General features: G+C 40.4%; 1 protein-coding gene across 5 annotated transcripts; it reads right to left on the bottom strand.

The window, feature by feature from the left end:
• Positions 1-5,568: 5,568 nt before the first annotated feature.
• Positions 5,569-14,168, bottom strand: LOC124216908 (odorant receptor 13a-like). 5 transcript variants are annotated; one of them, XR_006882727.2, is made up of 8 exons: positions 13,869-14,166; positions 11,323-11,692; positions 9,746-10,152; positions 8,756-8,855; positions 8,538-8,642; positions 6,558-6,716; positions 6,262-6,475; positions 5,569-5,585 (listed from the first exon to the last, which is right to left on the bottom strand). XR_006882727.2 is itself a non-coding variant. In XM_069135432.1 (7 exons), the coding sequence occupies exons 2-7, from the start codon at positions 11,614-11,616 to the stop codon at positions 6,419-6,421; spliced, it is 1,122 nt and encodes a 373-aa protein (XP_068991533.1). In that variant the 5' UTR covers positions 11,617-11,713; positions 13,869-14,167; the 3' UTR covers positions 5,651-6,418. The 5 variants fall into 5 exon arrangements, 4 of the variants coding, with proteins under 4 accessions (XP_068991533.1, XP_068991534.1, XP_046477967.1 ...); XM_069135432.1 differs by lacking the exon at positions 5,569-5,585 and having other exon boundaries at positions 5,651-6,475; positions 11,323-11,713; positions 13,869-14,167; XM_069135433.1 differs by lacking the exon at positions 5,569-5,585 and having other exon boundaries at positions 5,651-6,475; positions 11,323-11,459.
• Positions 14,169-14,689: the final 521 nt, after the last annotated feature.

Genomic DNA, 14,689 nt, shown 5'->3' with positions numbered 1-14,689 from the left:
GAGTCTGGGCTGCGCGGAGCGGAAAAGGGTTTGAGTCTGGGGAGAATGTATAGGCGGACTGGTCGGCTCGGTCGGTAAGTGTCGGTAACCGGAATCTGCGTGTAGAACCCCCCTTGCTGTACTACTCTCGCTTGTACGGACTCGAGCTCGAAGGTCATGAAGTTCAATGAAACGCTTGCTAGTTTTCTTGACGCTCATGCGCCTTATCGTGTGGTTGCACTACGCCGTCCGTCTGCCCCGTGGATGTCCCCTGAACTTCGTCAATTATTGTCATCGCGTAATCGTGCCCGCGCAAAATGGCGTCGTACTAAATGTGCAGCCGTGCATCTTGTGTACAAAGACCTAAGACAACGGGCGCGAGCACTATTAATGCGTACCAAAGCGGATTACTATCTGCAACGAATCGCGGGTATTACCGAACCTAAAAGTTCATGGTCAGAGCTTCGACGTCTAGGAGTAATCGCGAACAGGTCCCATCCTGTAATTACCTTTCCACCTGAAGAACTCGACACATACTTCTGTTCTGTATTCAATACAGGGTCGGTTATGCTTGTTTCGCTTCGTCAAACAAGGAGAACTTTTGACGACAGACAGTTTTTCTTCGGACACATCACGCCAGACACTCTCAAACGTCACATTTCTCTGGCCGACACGCATGTGTCTGGTCCAGATGGTTTTTCTGGGTTTCTCCTGCGGCATTGTACACTTCCTCTCTTTCCATTAATTCTCGACATATTCAATTGCTCCTTGATGACCTCCGTGTTTCCTTCTCCGTGGAAATCTTCCTTCATCACCCCTGTTGCTAAAGTTCGAAACCCGTCTACACCGTCAGATTTCAGACCTATCTCGTTACTATGTCAGCTCTCAAAAATTCTGGAGAGAATCGTGCTCGACGATCTAATAAAATATCTTCGAAACTCTGCTCTTATCGACCAACACCAGTATGGTTTTGTCACGGGTGGCTCCACTCAAGCCGCTCTTGTCAGGGTACTGGATGCTGTGCGTCATGCAACCGATCGTCGCGAGGTCACGATTCTCGTCCTGTTCGATTTCTCAAAGGCATTCGATACCGTTGGTCACGCTGAACTCATTGACAAACTCGCAGCTTTCAACCTTTCTTGCGCAGTGCTACAGTGGATTTGGTCCTCTCTTACAGGTCGTCGTCAGGCAGTTCGCACAACCCAGGGCTTATCTAACTATCTCCCGGTTACATCTGGTGTACCACAAGGGTCGGTGCTGGGGCCAGTGCTTTTCTCTCTATATGCAACCGATGTCAACAATGTCGTTAAGCACTGCTCGATCGTTAAATATGCAGACGATCTGCAAATATTTGCTCATTGCTCTCCCGATCGAATTGACGAATGCGTCGCTCGTATTAATGAGGATATTGCTCGAATCTGTGGCTGGGCAGATCAAAACCTTTTGCGCTTGAATCCGGCCAAAACGCAAGCGATGCTCTTAGGTTCGGCTCGAATTATTAACACGCTGCGACCAGCCCAGCTTCCAGAAATAAATGTGCAGGGTTCTCACATCCCGTTTGCCGATGTCGTTAAAAACTTAGGCATTACAATCACGACATCTCTCAACTGGCGAGATCAAGTCACGAGCATTCTAAACCGTGTATATAAAACGCTGTACCAACTGAAGGCTAATGGTCAGGCACTCACTTATAGTCTAAGACGGCTTCTCGTATCGGCGCTGATTTTTCCACTATTTGACTATTGCTCACTCCTCCTGTTGGACATTACGGTTGTTGAAGATATCCGCCTACAACGAGCTCTTAATGCCTGCGCTCGCTTCGTTTTTAACGTGCGCAAATACAAACATATTACGCCCTACTATGAGCAACTTAAATGGCTTAAGCTACGCTCCGTCGAATACACGCGGGCTCACGCGTCACGAGCACCCCCCTGCGACCACGCCGTGCCGTCATGTAGGACTTCGTCATACCAGAAATCGACGTTGGTCTCGGCCACTAGATTCTGGAACTCTCTCCCTCCCGCTATACGTAACGCAACGTCAATCAGAACCTTGAAGGCCCTTGTTTTTGAGCACATTATTCAAGGTCATTAGCTTTCTTTTCTTTTCTCTTCTTTTCTGTTCTTTTCTTTTCTTTCCTTTCTCAGTTTTCTTTTTTACTTACTTACTTAACTTACTCGCTTATACATTAGATTTAAGTTTTTTTTTTTTTTTTTTTAAGTTCAAAATTTGTATTTCTTTGTTACTGGGCTGTCAATTGATACTTTTGGGTTCGCTACCCTAGTATAATAAAATTTGTTCTATTCTATTCTATTCTTGCAGTTGTGCTGCGCGAGCCACGTGGGCTCGTATCTTATTCTTTTCTATTTCTTATCTTATCCCTTTCTATTTCTCATTGCAAGTAACTTCGCGACTGGTTGACTCTTACTTACGCATTGTTAGTGCTAGATAGACTTATGGCAAAACCGTATTAATTATTACCTCGAATAATAGTATCGCGAGCCTCCGCACATCTCTCATTTATGCTGAAAACGTTCTGTAATTTGTTAAATCTCTCGCTTAACTTTTTTCTGGCTGTAAACTAATCGTCTCACATATCTTAAGTGTATCTGAATCTCTTCGGTTATTCGCTTGTTATTAATATTTATCGCTTCTTGGTCAATATACCTGATACTGTTTCTGCTTCACCTGTCTCTTATTTTATCTGTTGGATTCAACCCCACCCCTCTGCCATTATCTTGCCTCTACTGAGCAAGCTGTGCAGAACCGTCGTAGAACCTGATCTTGTCTTTATCTATATCCTTTCGTCTAATTACCTATTTTCTGACGCATATGTGCGTCTGGCGCCCAACGATCATATCTTTCTCTCTCATCATCTCTCAATATCTAATTATTCAGGTTAGTAACTGCGCCGTAGAGTAACCAATCTTTAACCCTCGCACTTTATCTTAAAGTTAAAGTTTAAATAAAGAAGTATTGGTTACGGTGTGTATGTACGTGCGTGATCAATTTTTTGTCCGACGATATCTCGAGAACGAGTAGTTAGATTTTGATGAACTTGGTCTTAATCGACGCACCGCTTTCAGACTTGGACCTGACTAGACTTTGGCTGTGATTGGTTTGGTAGTTTTCGAACATTTTGAAAAACCAAATTCTTTTTTTGTGATTTTCATATACAATATCGAATGGGCGTCAATTTTGGTACAAGAAATTATTATAACGTCGAATAATGTGCACTGAGTGAAATTTTTAGTTCCGGTTATCGCTCAGTCCTTGACTATTTTTATTTTTTACCACAATCGAAAAATATAGTTCTACGTAGAGAGAGAAAATTAGATTTCTAGCTGTTACCGGAAAATCCAGTATACGTTACTATTCTTTCTCATTGCGATCACTGTTACTATATTTTCTTGCGACTGTTGCGAAAATTTAACGCTTGTGCAACGATAAATTGACGTTGAAGCCTAGTTTGGCTAAAAAAGTAGAGTAAACCGGACAAACTGATTTTGAGTTGCAATAACCAAAGAAGGAGCGACGATAGCGCAAAATGGTTAGGCGTACCTCGTTTTTGGTAATTCCGGCAATATTCAAACAGTTTTTTTTTTCAACGATACCTGTTTCACAGAATTTTTCTAGTTACTGTAACAAATGAAATTTTTCTCAGTGCATACTCAAAAAATGCGATGAGCTTTTTGCTGAAATTCGGTCTGTTGGTACTATATACCTTCCATTCGTCGTATTCTTACATGCGACAGTCTTTATTACAAACAAATCGAGTCACTGAAATGATTTGATTAGTACAATGACAACTGAAAAGACCAATCGCTACAATAGAACAAAGTTGAATATGAATATAATATAGTATGCTAGTTTCGTCGACATTGTATAATAACTTGTGAAATATTTGTCGTTTCATTTTTAACTACAAATGCACTAGCAGAAAATTTTTCCCCATATTGAGATTATGAGAACTTTACGGCAAGGTTTGAGTGAAACTCGACAACGAAGCGAAACTCATAATTTACGTATCGATCACTTATTTCCCAGCACGGCGTTAATTTTGCAACCCTGATATTATTCTTCAGAGTAGCAGGTGGCGAGGGTGTGTAAAGTGTGAAAATTATCATGCGCCGATCCGATTGACTGCTTTTTAAACTTGTGGACTCTGAAGAACGCTTGACAGACAGGCCATGATCAGGGCAATACAGGCGAGGCTCTTGATGCCAAGGACGCGACACGATCTAAGGAAACATCTGGCCCGTTAGAACATGACGATTATCAGCGCCGGCGACTTCTCATAATTTCTATTGTGGAGCTGCGGCACGCCGGCGGGGGGGAAGAGAAGTCGAATATTATTTTTTGGGTCTTATTTCTTTATAGCGAAGGTAGAACATCTGACGGGGTTTTTCAATATAAATTCATCAATCATTTTATGGATGCTCAGATTTCCTGCGATTTCTCCATGTATATGGAGAATCGCAACGCTGTTCAAACGGTACTGCAGCATGGTTGACGTGAGATACGTTTTTAGTCGACGGAGAGCGGAAAAGGACCTCACCGCAGTGCAAGATGATGCAGGAATTGTTAGCGGAATTGTAATGAATTTCGAAAATGACGTAAGAATGTCGGCTGCAGATTCATGTTCTTTAAAAAATGTGACGACATCTTTCAAATTACGGACTTTCACATTTCGAGTTTCAACTAAGTCGAGAAACATGTCGCGATGGCGTTGCGGCATGTCTCCATCAAAATCGTCTTTGTAAAATTCAACAACTTCTGCTACATTCTTTGTTCTGGCAGTGACAAAGTCTTTGCAAGTATTCAAAAATCGCATTGTCTCTGAACGATATCTCAATTGCAACGAAGTAATGACTTGGTCAAAAATCTCGTAGAAAATTTTTCGGTTGTATTATTCAGGTGTCTTAAACACGTGCACTTGAGCTTTCTCCAAACGTTTTGGGGCTTTACGGACGCGCGGTAATTTGGGTTCCTGCAAATCTAGATCTTTCGCATCGTCTATCGCTTTTTTATACATCGAATCAAGCAGGAAAAGCAAACAGAAAATTGTTATGATCATACTTGTGAAATTCAATGTTAGTCAGGAGAATTTTCGAGTGTGGAATTCCACACTCCAGGCATTTCGAGTGTGGAGATCTCCACACCTTCCACATAAGTATAAGTCGCCTGCGGTGACGATTATATCTTCAAATTTCTGGTAAATGGAAAGGCGTAAAAGAAGGAAGATTGACCGATTTTCCTATCCTCATATGTACGCCTAATAACACATCAAATTTGCGGCCCGATGAAAATTCCACACCATAACGTTTTTACCAGTGATCGGCCAATTGATGTTCGTACGTAACGTGTAACTAATTTCGGTATATTTCACGCTGTCGAGTTTCTTCAATAATCTGTCGGGTTGCACCGAATGTGAGTCATGCTTGAATACAAATATCGTCCTGGTTTATAGTTATTATTATTTGTACCGGACATATGGCAGAAAATCACGAAGGACGCAAATTCCGACTTGGAATTCACGGATGGAAATATCTTTTGAAGTTATCTTCTTGAAAACTGGCTTGGATCGTTGCTAGATGGGTTTACGTCTATAACATTAAAAAGAAACGTGCTTAGAATTTAGAATTACGTTAGTTAACCCTTCATTACATACAGAACCATATATGTTTGTCTGTAATATTTTTTCAGTATATTGAAAGATTTTGTTCGAAACCAACTTTGAATACTAATTATATATTTTTTCGTGTATCGCAAGGTATTTTTATTTATTGTTTTCTAGATTGAGTGCAAACTGTCAAATTATTTGAGTAAATGTAACATTTTTATTTCATCTTCTTCGTAATTCGTGGCACAAGGGGTTAAGAGCTACTTATGGAGAACATGTCATGAGATACCGTCATTCCGGGAACGTTTGACGAAAAAATTCTTTCTTGTTTGTTAATACGCAGAATGATTTATATATAAACATGTAATTGTATTTGTTTCAGAACCTTTGGTGAGAAAATCTATTGTTTTCGACCACCGATTCGTCTTTGGTAGCTTCTCATATATTATGATCATATGTTCACGAAATGATATCGATGCTCGCGAATTGGCGAAACATGAAAGAACATCCATTTTTGGCGGTACATTCAAAATGTACGGACGTTTTTTGCCACACCTAGCACTATTTATGATTGTTACGGTTATTCATTCTTCCTAAGGTTGATGCGTACCAACTACTGTAATCGCGTGAGACCAAGTTACATTCGATATTTCACGTACCTATTATGTTTTATTGAAAAGGATCGTTACAATACACCGGCTATTCTCCGAATTTTCGCTGGGTTTGAATTACTAGACCAGCGGATATACAGAAAATTGGGTACGTGTCGTGATGCAACAAAATCGTTGCGATCCTGCGGATTATCTGCTTCCGTATTCACTCGCCGAAAATAGCGAGAAGCGTTGCGATATACGAGAAACTGGTCGATAACCCCTGGAATAAAGAATGAAAATCAGAAGGTTGAGCTAGTTTGTGAAAAAGTGAAAATTGTACCACAGGCTCGTCATGTACGTACAGCTCCAAACGTTTCCAGGTTCAAGGCAGGAAGCACGCCGTCGATTTTGATTATGACTGGATCATTGGCCCTTTGCATCATCATCACTACCGAGCGTTGCATCTTAGGCGATTTGCCTAGCCACTGGCCATGTAAAACGGATTCCGATAGACGTTGACTCTTCGGGGGAAATTGAAATTAATCATCGATTTCAATGACCAACGAACGTGCAGGTGATAACAACACATCGATAATTCGATTGAGCTAAGAAAATGGTGCGCAAAATTTTTTGACGATTTTTGAAGTACGGCAGAAAAATTGAAACAAGATATTCCATAAGTATCCAAGGTGGTCATGCCCCGATAAAATGACCGAAGGTGAGCTATCCTGTTTATTATTACTATCATTATCACGATCATTTTCGTTGTTGTTATTGTTACCATTGTTATCATCATTGTTACATATGTGCCAAACGTGCTGCCGAAGAGCACAATTGGCCAAGTAGTGCACTTGGCTGATCGTTGGAATTTTTCAGTTCACACGCGTACAAGTATTTCTTCCATTATTGCGAATTGTTTTCATTCGGTGAACTTTGCAATTGGATTCTTCGATCGCAATCCGGGGATCGCCAGACTTCACAATTCAGCTGAGCATCAGCGCTAGTTTAGAGTTTAAATGAATATTACCAAGGTTGTTCCGCGTGATTCCTGTATCCTTGTGCTGATTACCCGATTCGTATTCGCGCTGCCTAATGCTCAATAACCAAAAACTGGTAATACAGTACGTTCTCCGATGTGTAACGACTCACATGTATGTTCACGTTCATTGGTCACAGCACCGTAAATGTATCAACGGTGGAGGTTATCGAGTCGAATATTGATACAAGCTTTCATCTTTCGCAATAAAATCGAAAAAATGCCTCACCGTTGACATAACTTTCTGACATTTTCTTGATTTCCGTGACCAATGTCAATTTCTCTGATATTTCCATGTTTACCCTGACTGTGGACACTGTTGTTGAATGACTGACGATATATTTGTACACATGCAACATTATACTCAACTCTTAAGACTTTGCAACGAGCAAACTTCCGGTACCGTGGCAACTTCTTGCCTCCACAAATATAGCTTTTGAACGAGAACATTTCGTGTCATATTGCAAGGGAATGATCAAAAATTGATCCGGGCTTTAATACCGTCATTCGACACCTTCACGCTCACTTAGAGCCTAATAACATTAACCCTGGAGAGAAGGTGAGGATTTTTTATTAAATTTTCGTGAAAGTTTGTGCTCGCGAAACTTCTCGGAAAGGAGGGTGAGATATTTTTCGTTTACTCCTACTTCGCCAAGCACCAAAGATGCCGAGCAAAATGTTTGCGATGTGCGTACCAAAACGTTAACCTGCATTTGTTAAGCTGCACTATTAAACGGCGTACCACCATACGAATCCTCTGCGTTTTATTCGGCCACCTTCTGTGGATGTTGAAACATCAACACCATTTAATTATGTTAATCACCAACGTTTCGATGGAGATCGGACTTCAATTCTACATATTTCTCACCAGAGATACATTCATGTGACACGCCGTATGTGCTCATGCTACAAATCCTATTTTCCGTGCCATCTTCACTCAAAAACTAGAACACTGGTACTTTCAATAAGCGTCACTACTTGATAGTTGACTTTTAAGCACTGGTGGTCATAAAAACTACAAAGTAGCCTAGTTGTCGACGTAGGTAACGCAGAATAGTCTTTCTTGCAAATTTGTGTTCAACAGGCGCAGACGCTCGTCTGAGACTCATATCGCAAACTTACCCTCGGCGTAAAAAGACCTTCTTTTCCTCCGCTATGCACAATCTACTGTTGAGCTTCAATCATTTAATTTATAACGATTGCTGACGTACGATTTCGGTCAGTTCGAAAATCACGAGCATTACAAAACCGAAGTCTTGCCAGACGTGATTAGAAAAACTCGACAAGAAAAACTGAAGTCATTTACCAACTGAGCCATGTAGTCCGCTGGCCAGGCGTACAAAAACAGATGGACCATGGCTATCAGCTCGAAGGCCACCACCTTGACGAAATCAAGTGTGTAGAATTGCCTCTGTATTGACACGGAATGCAAAATAAAATTAAAAAATTTTGATCGACTGCACAGATAAAAGACACCCAACGTGTCGGACCATATTAATTTTATCCGTTACTAATCAATCTTACAAAAGTAATCACGACTCCTCCAAACATAACGGCAGCGAAGTTCGATGCGGCCACCGCAAAAGCCATACGACCCGCAGTCTTCGACAGTCTGCTCGCAAACCTGGAAATTGTCAAACTGTTAACCAAACCCATTTAATTTTCTAGGAAATATCAAAATTTTCAAGCTGGTGGTGTAGTAACAAAAGAGTTGATATCCTTTTTTTTTCAACGCGACATGGATCATTTGAATTGCCCATGATTCCTCATTTCACCTGCTGTACGACCAAACCAAAAAGACAAGCTGAACGCTTGTTTCGCAAAAACTAAAGTGTGTATTTCTCGGCAGAAAATAAAACTGCAAAGCAGGGAAATGTTGGAGAACAGGCTTTTAATGTTGATGCTCACATTGATGCTCTGCTGCAAAATGCAGGGAAAGCTGATCGGCCTTGGAATGCAATTGCTTGAGATCTGTGACTTTTTCATTTTTTACGAAAAAATTATCCAACTCACGAATGAATGTTTCTCGAGGTTTCATGCACCTGCCAAAAATATTTCAGAGGACAAGAGAAAAGAGGATGCTTCCAAACGACGATATTTCGCAATGTTCCATTTGCTCGAGGTACAAATCCGTCGAGTACCTTGGCACAAGAGGACAACAGATGCATTTGTTGTTACAAATGTTGTTTTTCCCGAAAGTTCGAACATGGAAAATAGGCGATGGTGAAATTTTATTATACTCGACACTCGATCTATTGGAATTTTGTCAGATTTTCAAGTCGCGTCGATGAATAAAATCGTTCTAAAAAATTGTAGAAAACCCAAGTCGAGTCGAAAAAATATCTTTTGAAAACTGAACGCCTTTCAACGTGAGAACAATCACAGGAATAATCACGAGCCCAATTCCAGAGCTCAAGGGTCAGGCCCAGGTCGGAATGGTATGGAATGCCCCGTTTATTCTTGTGAAAGGTGCATCAACAAATTAAAATTGACACGGACACGAATTAATCATACTTTAGCGATTCTTGGTGATACAGAACACATCTGTTGACTTCATTCAATTTGCTCGCCCTTTCGATTTCCGTGTTCACGATATCAAATCTGGCAGCGGCGAACCAGGTTAAAACAGCGAAGATCAGGCTCATACACAATGCGGATGCAACTTGGAAAGCAGTGAAAACATGTGAGCCGTACAGAAGAGCCCAAATCCAAATTGGCTCCATTGAAAACGGGTATGCGGCCTTAATCGGTAAGGGCTGAGGTAGAACAAAGGGTGTCAAAAGGTACACGATCCCACCGAGAACGATCACTGCGATAACCGTTACATGGAGTAATGAACACTTTTTCACGTAGAACCGAATCACAGCTAGTTCTTGATCCGTAGCATTTCTCACGAACGTCGTCATATCGGTTATCAATGCCTGGTAAAAAGTTTTTGAAATGAAAACACTGTTTTGTTACCATGACAAAGAATGTAAAATGCGACTTTTGACGGCAAGTTTGGAAAAGATGCGTACAGTTTTTAACCAGTAATTTTCTACGAGCCCCGTATTTTTGTGAATAATTCGACGTGGCATTATAGTAGGTAATTTGTGCGTACAATTACTTGGTGCGCGAGTCTGCAAATAATTGAATTATGAGTAGTTCCATGTATTCTTGATGCGAGACACTTCACTGATATTGCGACAAGTAAATTGGAAAATTCCATCGAATCATCTGAAACATCATGCATCTGTACCAAACTCGCACAGTTTTCATTCGACGCAACGGCTATTTTCAGAACATGAATTACAGAACCGACAATCCGTTTATGCAACTTTGCGTGTCTATACGACGTGGACAGTTCTGCGTATCGTAGGTTAAGAAATTCGGAAACTGCTTGGGCATGAAAAAGACAGGCAGGATGGAAATTCATCGAATATCTGGCGACTATCTTTGCAAAGACCCAAATGTTTCCAAGTACTTGGTGATGGGTGGTGTACAGAAATGCGAAAGTCCAAAGAGTCGACGGGACGAAACCCCGAAAGTTGAACCAACGACAGTTAAAAATCTATGAAGACCATAATTGCGAAAAGATGACTTGTAGAAAAATGAAAGTTGCGAACGGAAAAATGTACCTACGGTTAAACTCATACCGACGGATTTTTTTTTTTTATCACGAATTGAGAATGGGCAATATCACGAAGGGAAATAATTGAGTTGCAAAAATATCGAACCATCAAAAAGTCGACTTTGCAAATGTCAGAATCGGGCCTTCTTCGAAAGTTGGCGAATCCGAATTATCAGTAACGACCGAACAAAGACTCGAAAGCTCGAAATCCCGAGACCCACTAAGGCAGAATGGATAAAATACCATAAAGTCACATCAGTCACATAAATTGCTTCGGTAAAAATATCCAGTCAGTTTGTACTACGTACAGCGAAAGTTTTAAAAGTTGTTATAATTTTCATCGACCATAACTGTGACACGGAATTTCCCTCCGCGTGAAATTTACCATGCACGTTCACTGTCAGATAATTGAACATCGGCCTGTAACTCATTTTCTTTTAACACATATTAATAGGGCAATGAAGAGCCGTTTATACTCAACTCGAAGGCGGTCTTCGTCGATATGACAGATGAAGACAAATGCCATCGTACCAGATAGTGCTGTCATCTCTGTCATGCATAAGAACAAGTTGAGGCGGTCTTCTCTGTTGCGGTAAATATTGAATACCTGTGCTGAAACTATAATTATTATATTAGCCGTCGATAAGATCCTCAAAATCCGACGTCTCAGGATGATGATACGCTTAGTGCCAAGAGGCAGCGGCCAACCGAACATCAGTCTCGACGATGTTTTTACGAAGCGAATCGTCGTCTCTAGCGACAAGTACATCTTCATAAGTTCTTCTTTCTGTCGAACTTTCTCTGGATTTCAAATTCTTCTTTGGTTGGTGAGGAGCCACCGATGGATTAGTCTGTTCCAATTGTCAAATAGACTTGACGTGAGCTAGTGGATACCGGTGCACGTCGTAAGTAATGGGCGCCAAGAGTCGGTACAAGTGAGAACTCAGGGAATACTTAATCGGTAATTTCGTATGAAAATGCGAGCTGTCTATCGTAAATCATCGTCGAGATGAAGTGGCATCGACGTACGTTGGGAACTCTTGTTAAAATTACTTTCGTGAAAACATTGCGAGGATACGGGTCATCGTCAGCCGATTTCGGTACGTGTGGACCCGCACAACACGAGAAGTGACAAAATTTTACAAAAACCTTACAATCGTTATGCCGACGTTTGAGTAACTTTGCGAGGTTTTCTGTGATTCTGTTATCTCTGTTAACGTAGTATACAAAACGAAATGCGAGATTGGAGTTGAAGCTGTGACGTTGCCGGGTTAAAAAAACAGAATCGTATGATTATTAAATTTGACGATCAAATGAATCAGCGAAGAACACGAAGAAAATTAATCAAAGATTCCATACAATCGGATAGAAATTATAGGGTGAAATTGAAAAAATAATGTGAAATAAATTCCTAAAGTATTGCTAGGTACAACAGAATCGCGCCTTGTTGAAATATATTGCGGTTTGTGCGTTAGGTTCAAAAATGCATATTTACGACGTCTAATTTTCTACTGATAATTGATCATCACATGTCGGCATATTGACGAATATAGTGAGCGAACTGGAAAGCTTGCATTGTAAACTTTCCATTTGGATACTTTTATCAACGAATGTGCAGCGCGAGAAGTAGTGCTTTAACTTTCACGTTTTGATTGATTACAAAGAATACTCGAAAAGGAATATTATTTCCGAACGTAACGCTCATCCGTAATTCTATTGATTTGATTGAAAGCAGAAAATAGATAATCCATTAATGAAAACTTATACTTCTTTTAATTACAAATTTGTCAGTTAAATTGCTGTGTTTTGAAAACTATTAGATTCAAAATAAAATATTGAAGAGAAGAAACTTGGAGCTTTTGCACTTGATTCTTTACGCATGAAAAAAGAAAATAGTCAATCGCGTCTCTCACCTCATCTGTATGAGATTTTTGTTGTAAATAAATAATTGCATTTACGCCGACCAGCCCACATTCATCGATACATTCATTTTTTAACGATGATTAGATATGACATACCTTGATTACGTACAGTAATAATCATGCCTCGTTTTTAAATACGAAGTTCTTTATATTTAGCCAATTTTACACGTTAAAACTTTTCCAATATGAACCCGTGCAACCTTTTACCCTGGAGAAATTTTCTCTGAAACCCCCTAGTTATTGATTCACAACTTTGTTTCTAAAACATGTCTTTTTCCATTAAAAATTGAATCCTTGGGCGAACAAATTTCGACCGGAACTTTCTCAGAAACGGAATCGCAGATTAAGGTATCCTTTTCAAATTTACCATAGAAAAAACCGAGGAGAAAACTTTTTCATCAAGATGTGGAGTTATTTTCCGACGGCTATAAAACAGTCAACAACGAGCGTGTTCAAAAATACGTACCGAGGCCACAAAAAATTGAATTCGTACACTAAATAATTGTGGCAGTTACAATTCGCTTGTAAGATTTCCGGAACTTCAACCTGTCGGAGCTTTCACAATTCGGAACTTCGACAGCACACCGCAGAAAAGTAGCCAAAACTAGCTTCACTAACAACGACAATTGCACACGAATGAATGTTGACTCGAAGTGCTATGAGAAGAATTGGAAACTGGATTGTCATAATTGTGGTCAAGTTGAGCGCCTGTGATGTATTCCACGAGAATATCCTAAATGCCGTGCGACTGAAGAATGGTAATGCATTGAATGTTTTAGCAGAGAGGAGGATCCAGATTCACGGATTGTAAAAAACTTTGTGAAGTTGTAAATTATGCGGTGAGAAGGATTTCATAGAACGCGAAACTAACGATGCGCGAGTTAAAGAATCACATACGTCGAACAACTGGCTTTGTTTTTCAACGAACGGATGCAACTTCGTTGTAACATTTGGAAAATAAAATGATGGAGATTTCATGACTAATATTCATGAACACATTATTGAACTTTACAATGATTCCATGTACCACGATTGGCGCCCATTAGACATTTTTTATGAAGATCAACGTGAATATTTTTTGTTCAAATATTCACCAGCTACTTACTCGTTATTCAGGGATTACGAAATTCAGTCAGAATACTCCAAGATCCATCGCTCGTACAGTAATTTCATTTCACAGTAAATATTTGAGAGAAATGAAACTCAAGGTCTGCTACTCCGTTCTTTCCTTCTCCGACAATGAGAAGGCAATGAATCTTACTTACCGTTTCGTTCTACGCTGATTGTGAGAAATATCTGCTTCGTGTTTTGCGCAGTCCATCGGCAGAACGGCACGCAGCTAAAAGCCGTTTGATTCCAACGGGGTAGAACTCGGCGATTCCTGGCTAACTATAGGCTGAAACAAGTATGCGGAGGGGGCCTTCTGGTTCGCAGACTTGAAACCAAGGATACATTGTACGCAACGTAATCGTTAAGTCACGCCTTGTTTTCAACTACGACGGCGATAAATGATTAGCCAATATACACATGCGAGTGTGACTCGTCTCGATGACAGGTCGATTACAACACTTAATAATGCGGGAAAAATAATTGTCTGTGTTAATTCTGCCGCATTATGGACGAATGTTTGCACTTGGAACATCAAATGTGACAGGAGGATATAATAGAAGTTGAAGTTAGTAACGTCGTCATACCGAAAGACGAAGAAAAAATCGACTATTTCGCGATTTTCGAATGACTTTGAGGGAGTCGAGTTCTCGCAATATCAGGAACTGACAGTACGATATCCGTGGCGTCCGTTTTTGACAATTGATTATTGATCACCGAGATAATGAGAATTTAAAGAGTAAAAAATTGCCGTTTAGACTTCCTTAAGGAGATAACCACAACACACTATGGTAAGTGTACCAGTTATCGACACGTTCA

This window comes from Neodiprion pinetum, chromosome 4 (assembly GCF_021155775.2).
Source record: "Neodiprion pinetum isolate iyNeoPine1 chromosome 4, iyNeoPine1.2, whole genome shotgun sequence".
Classification (NCBI taxonomy): Eukaryota; Metazoa; Arthropoda; class Insecta; order Hymenoptera; family Diprionidae; genus Neodiprion; species Neodiprion pinetum.
This window is presented reverse-complemented; position numbering and strand designations above follow the sequence as displayed.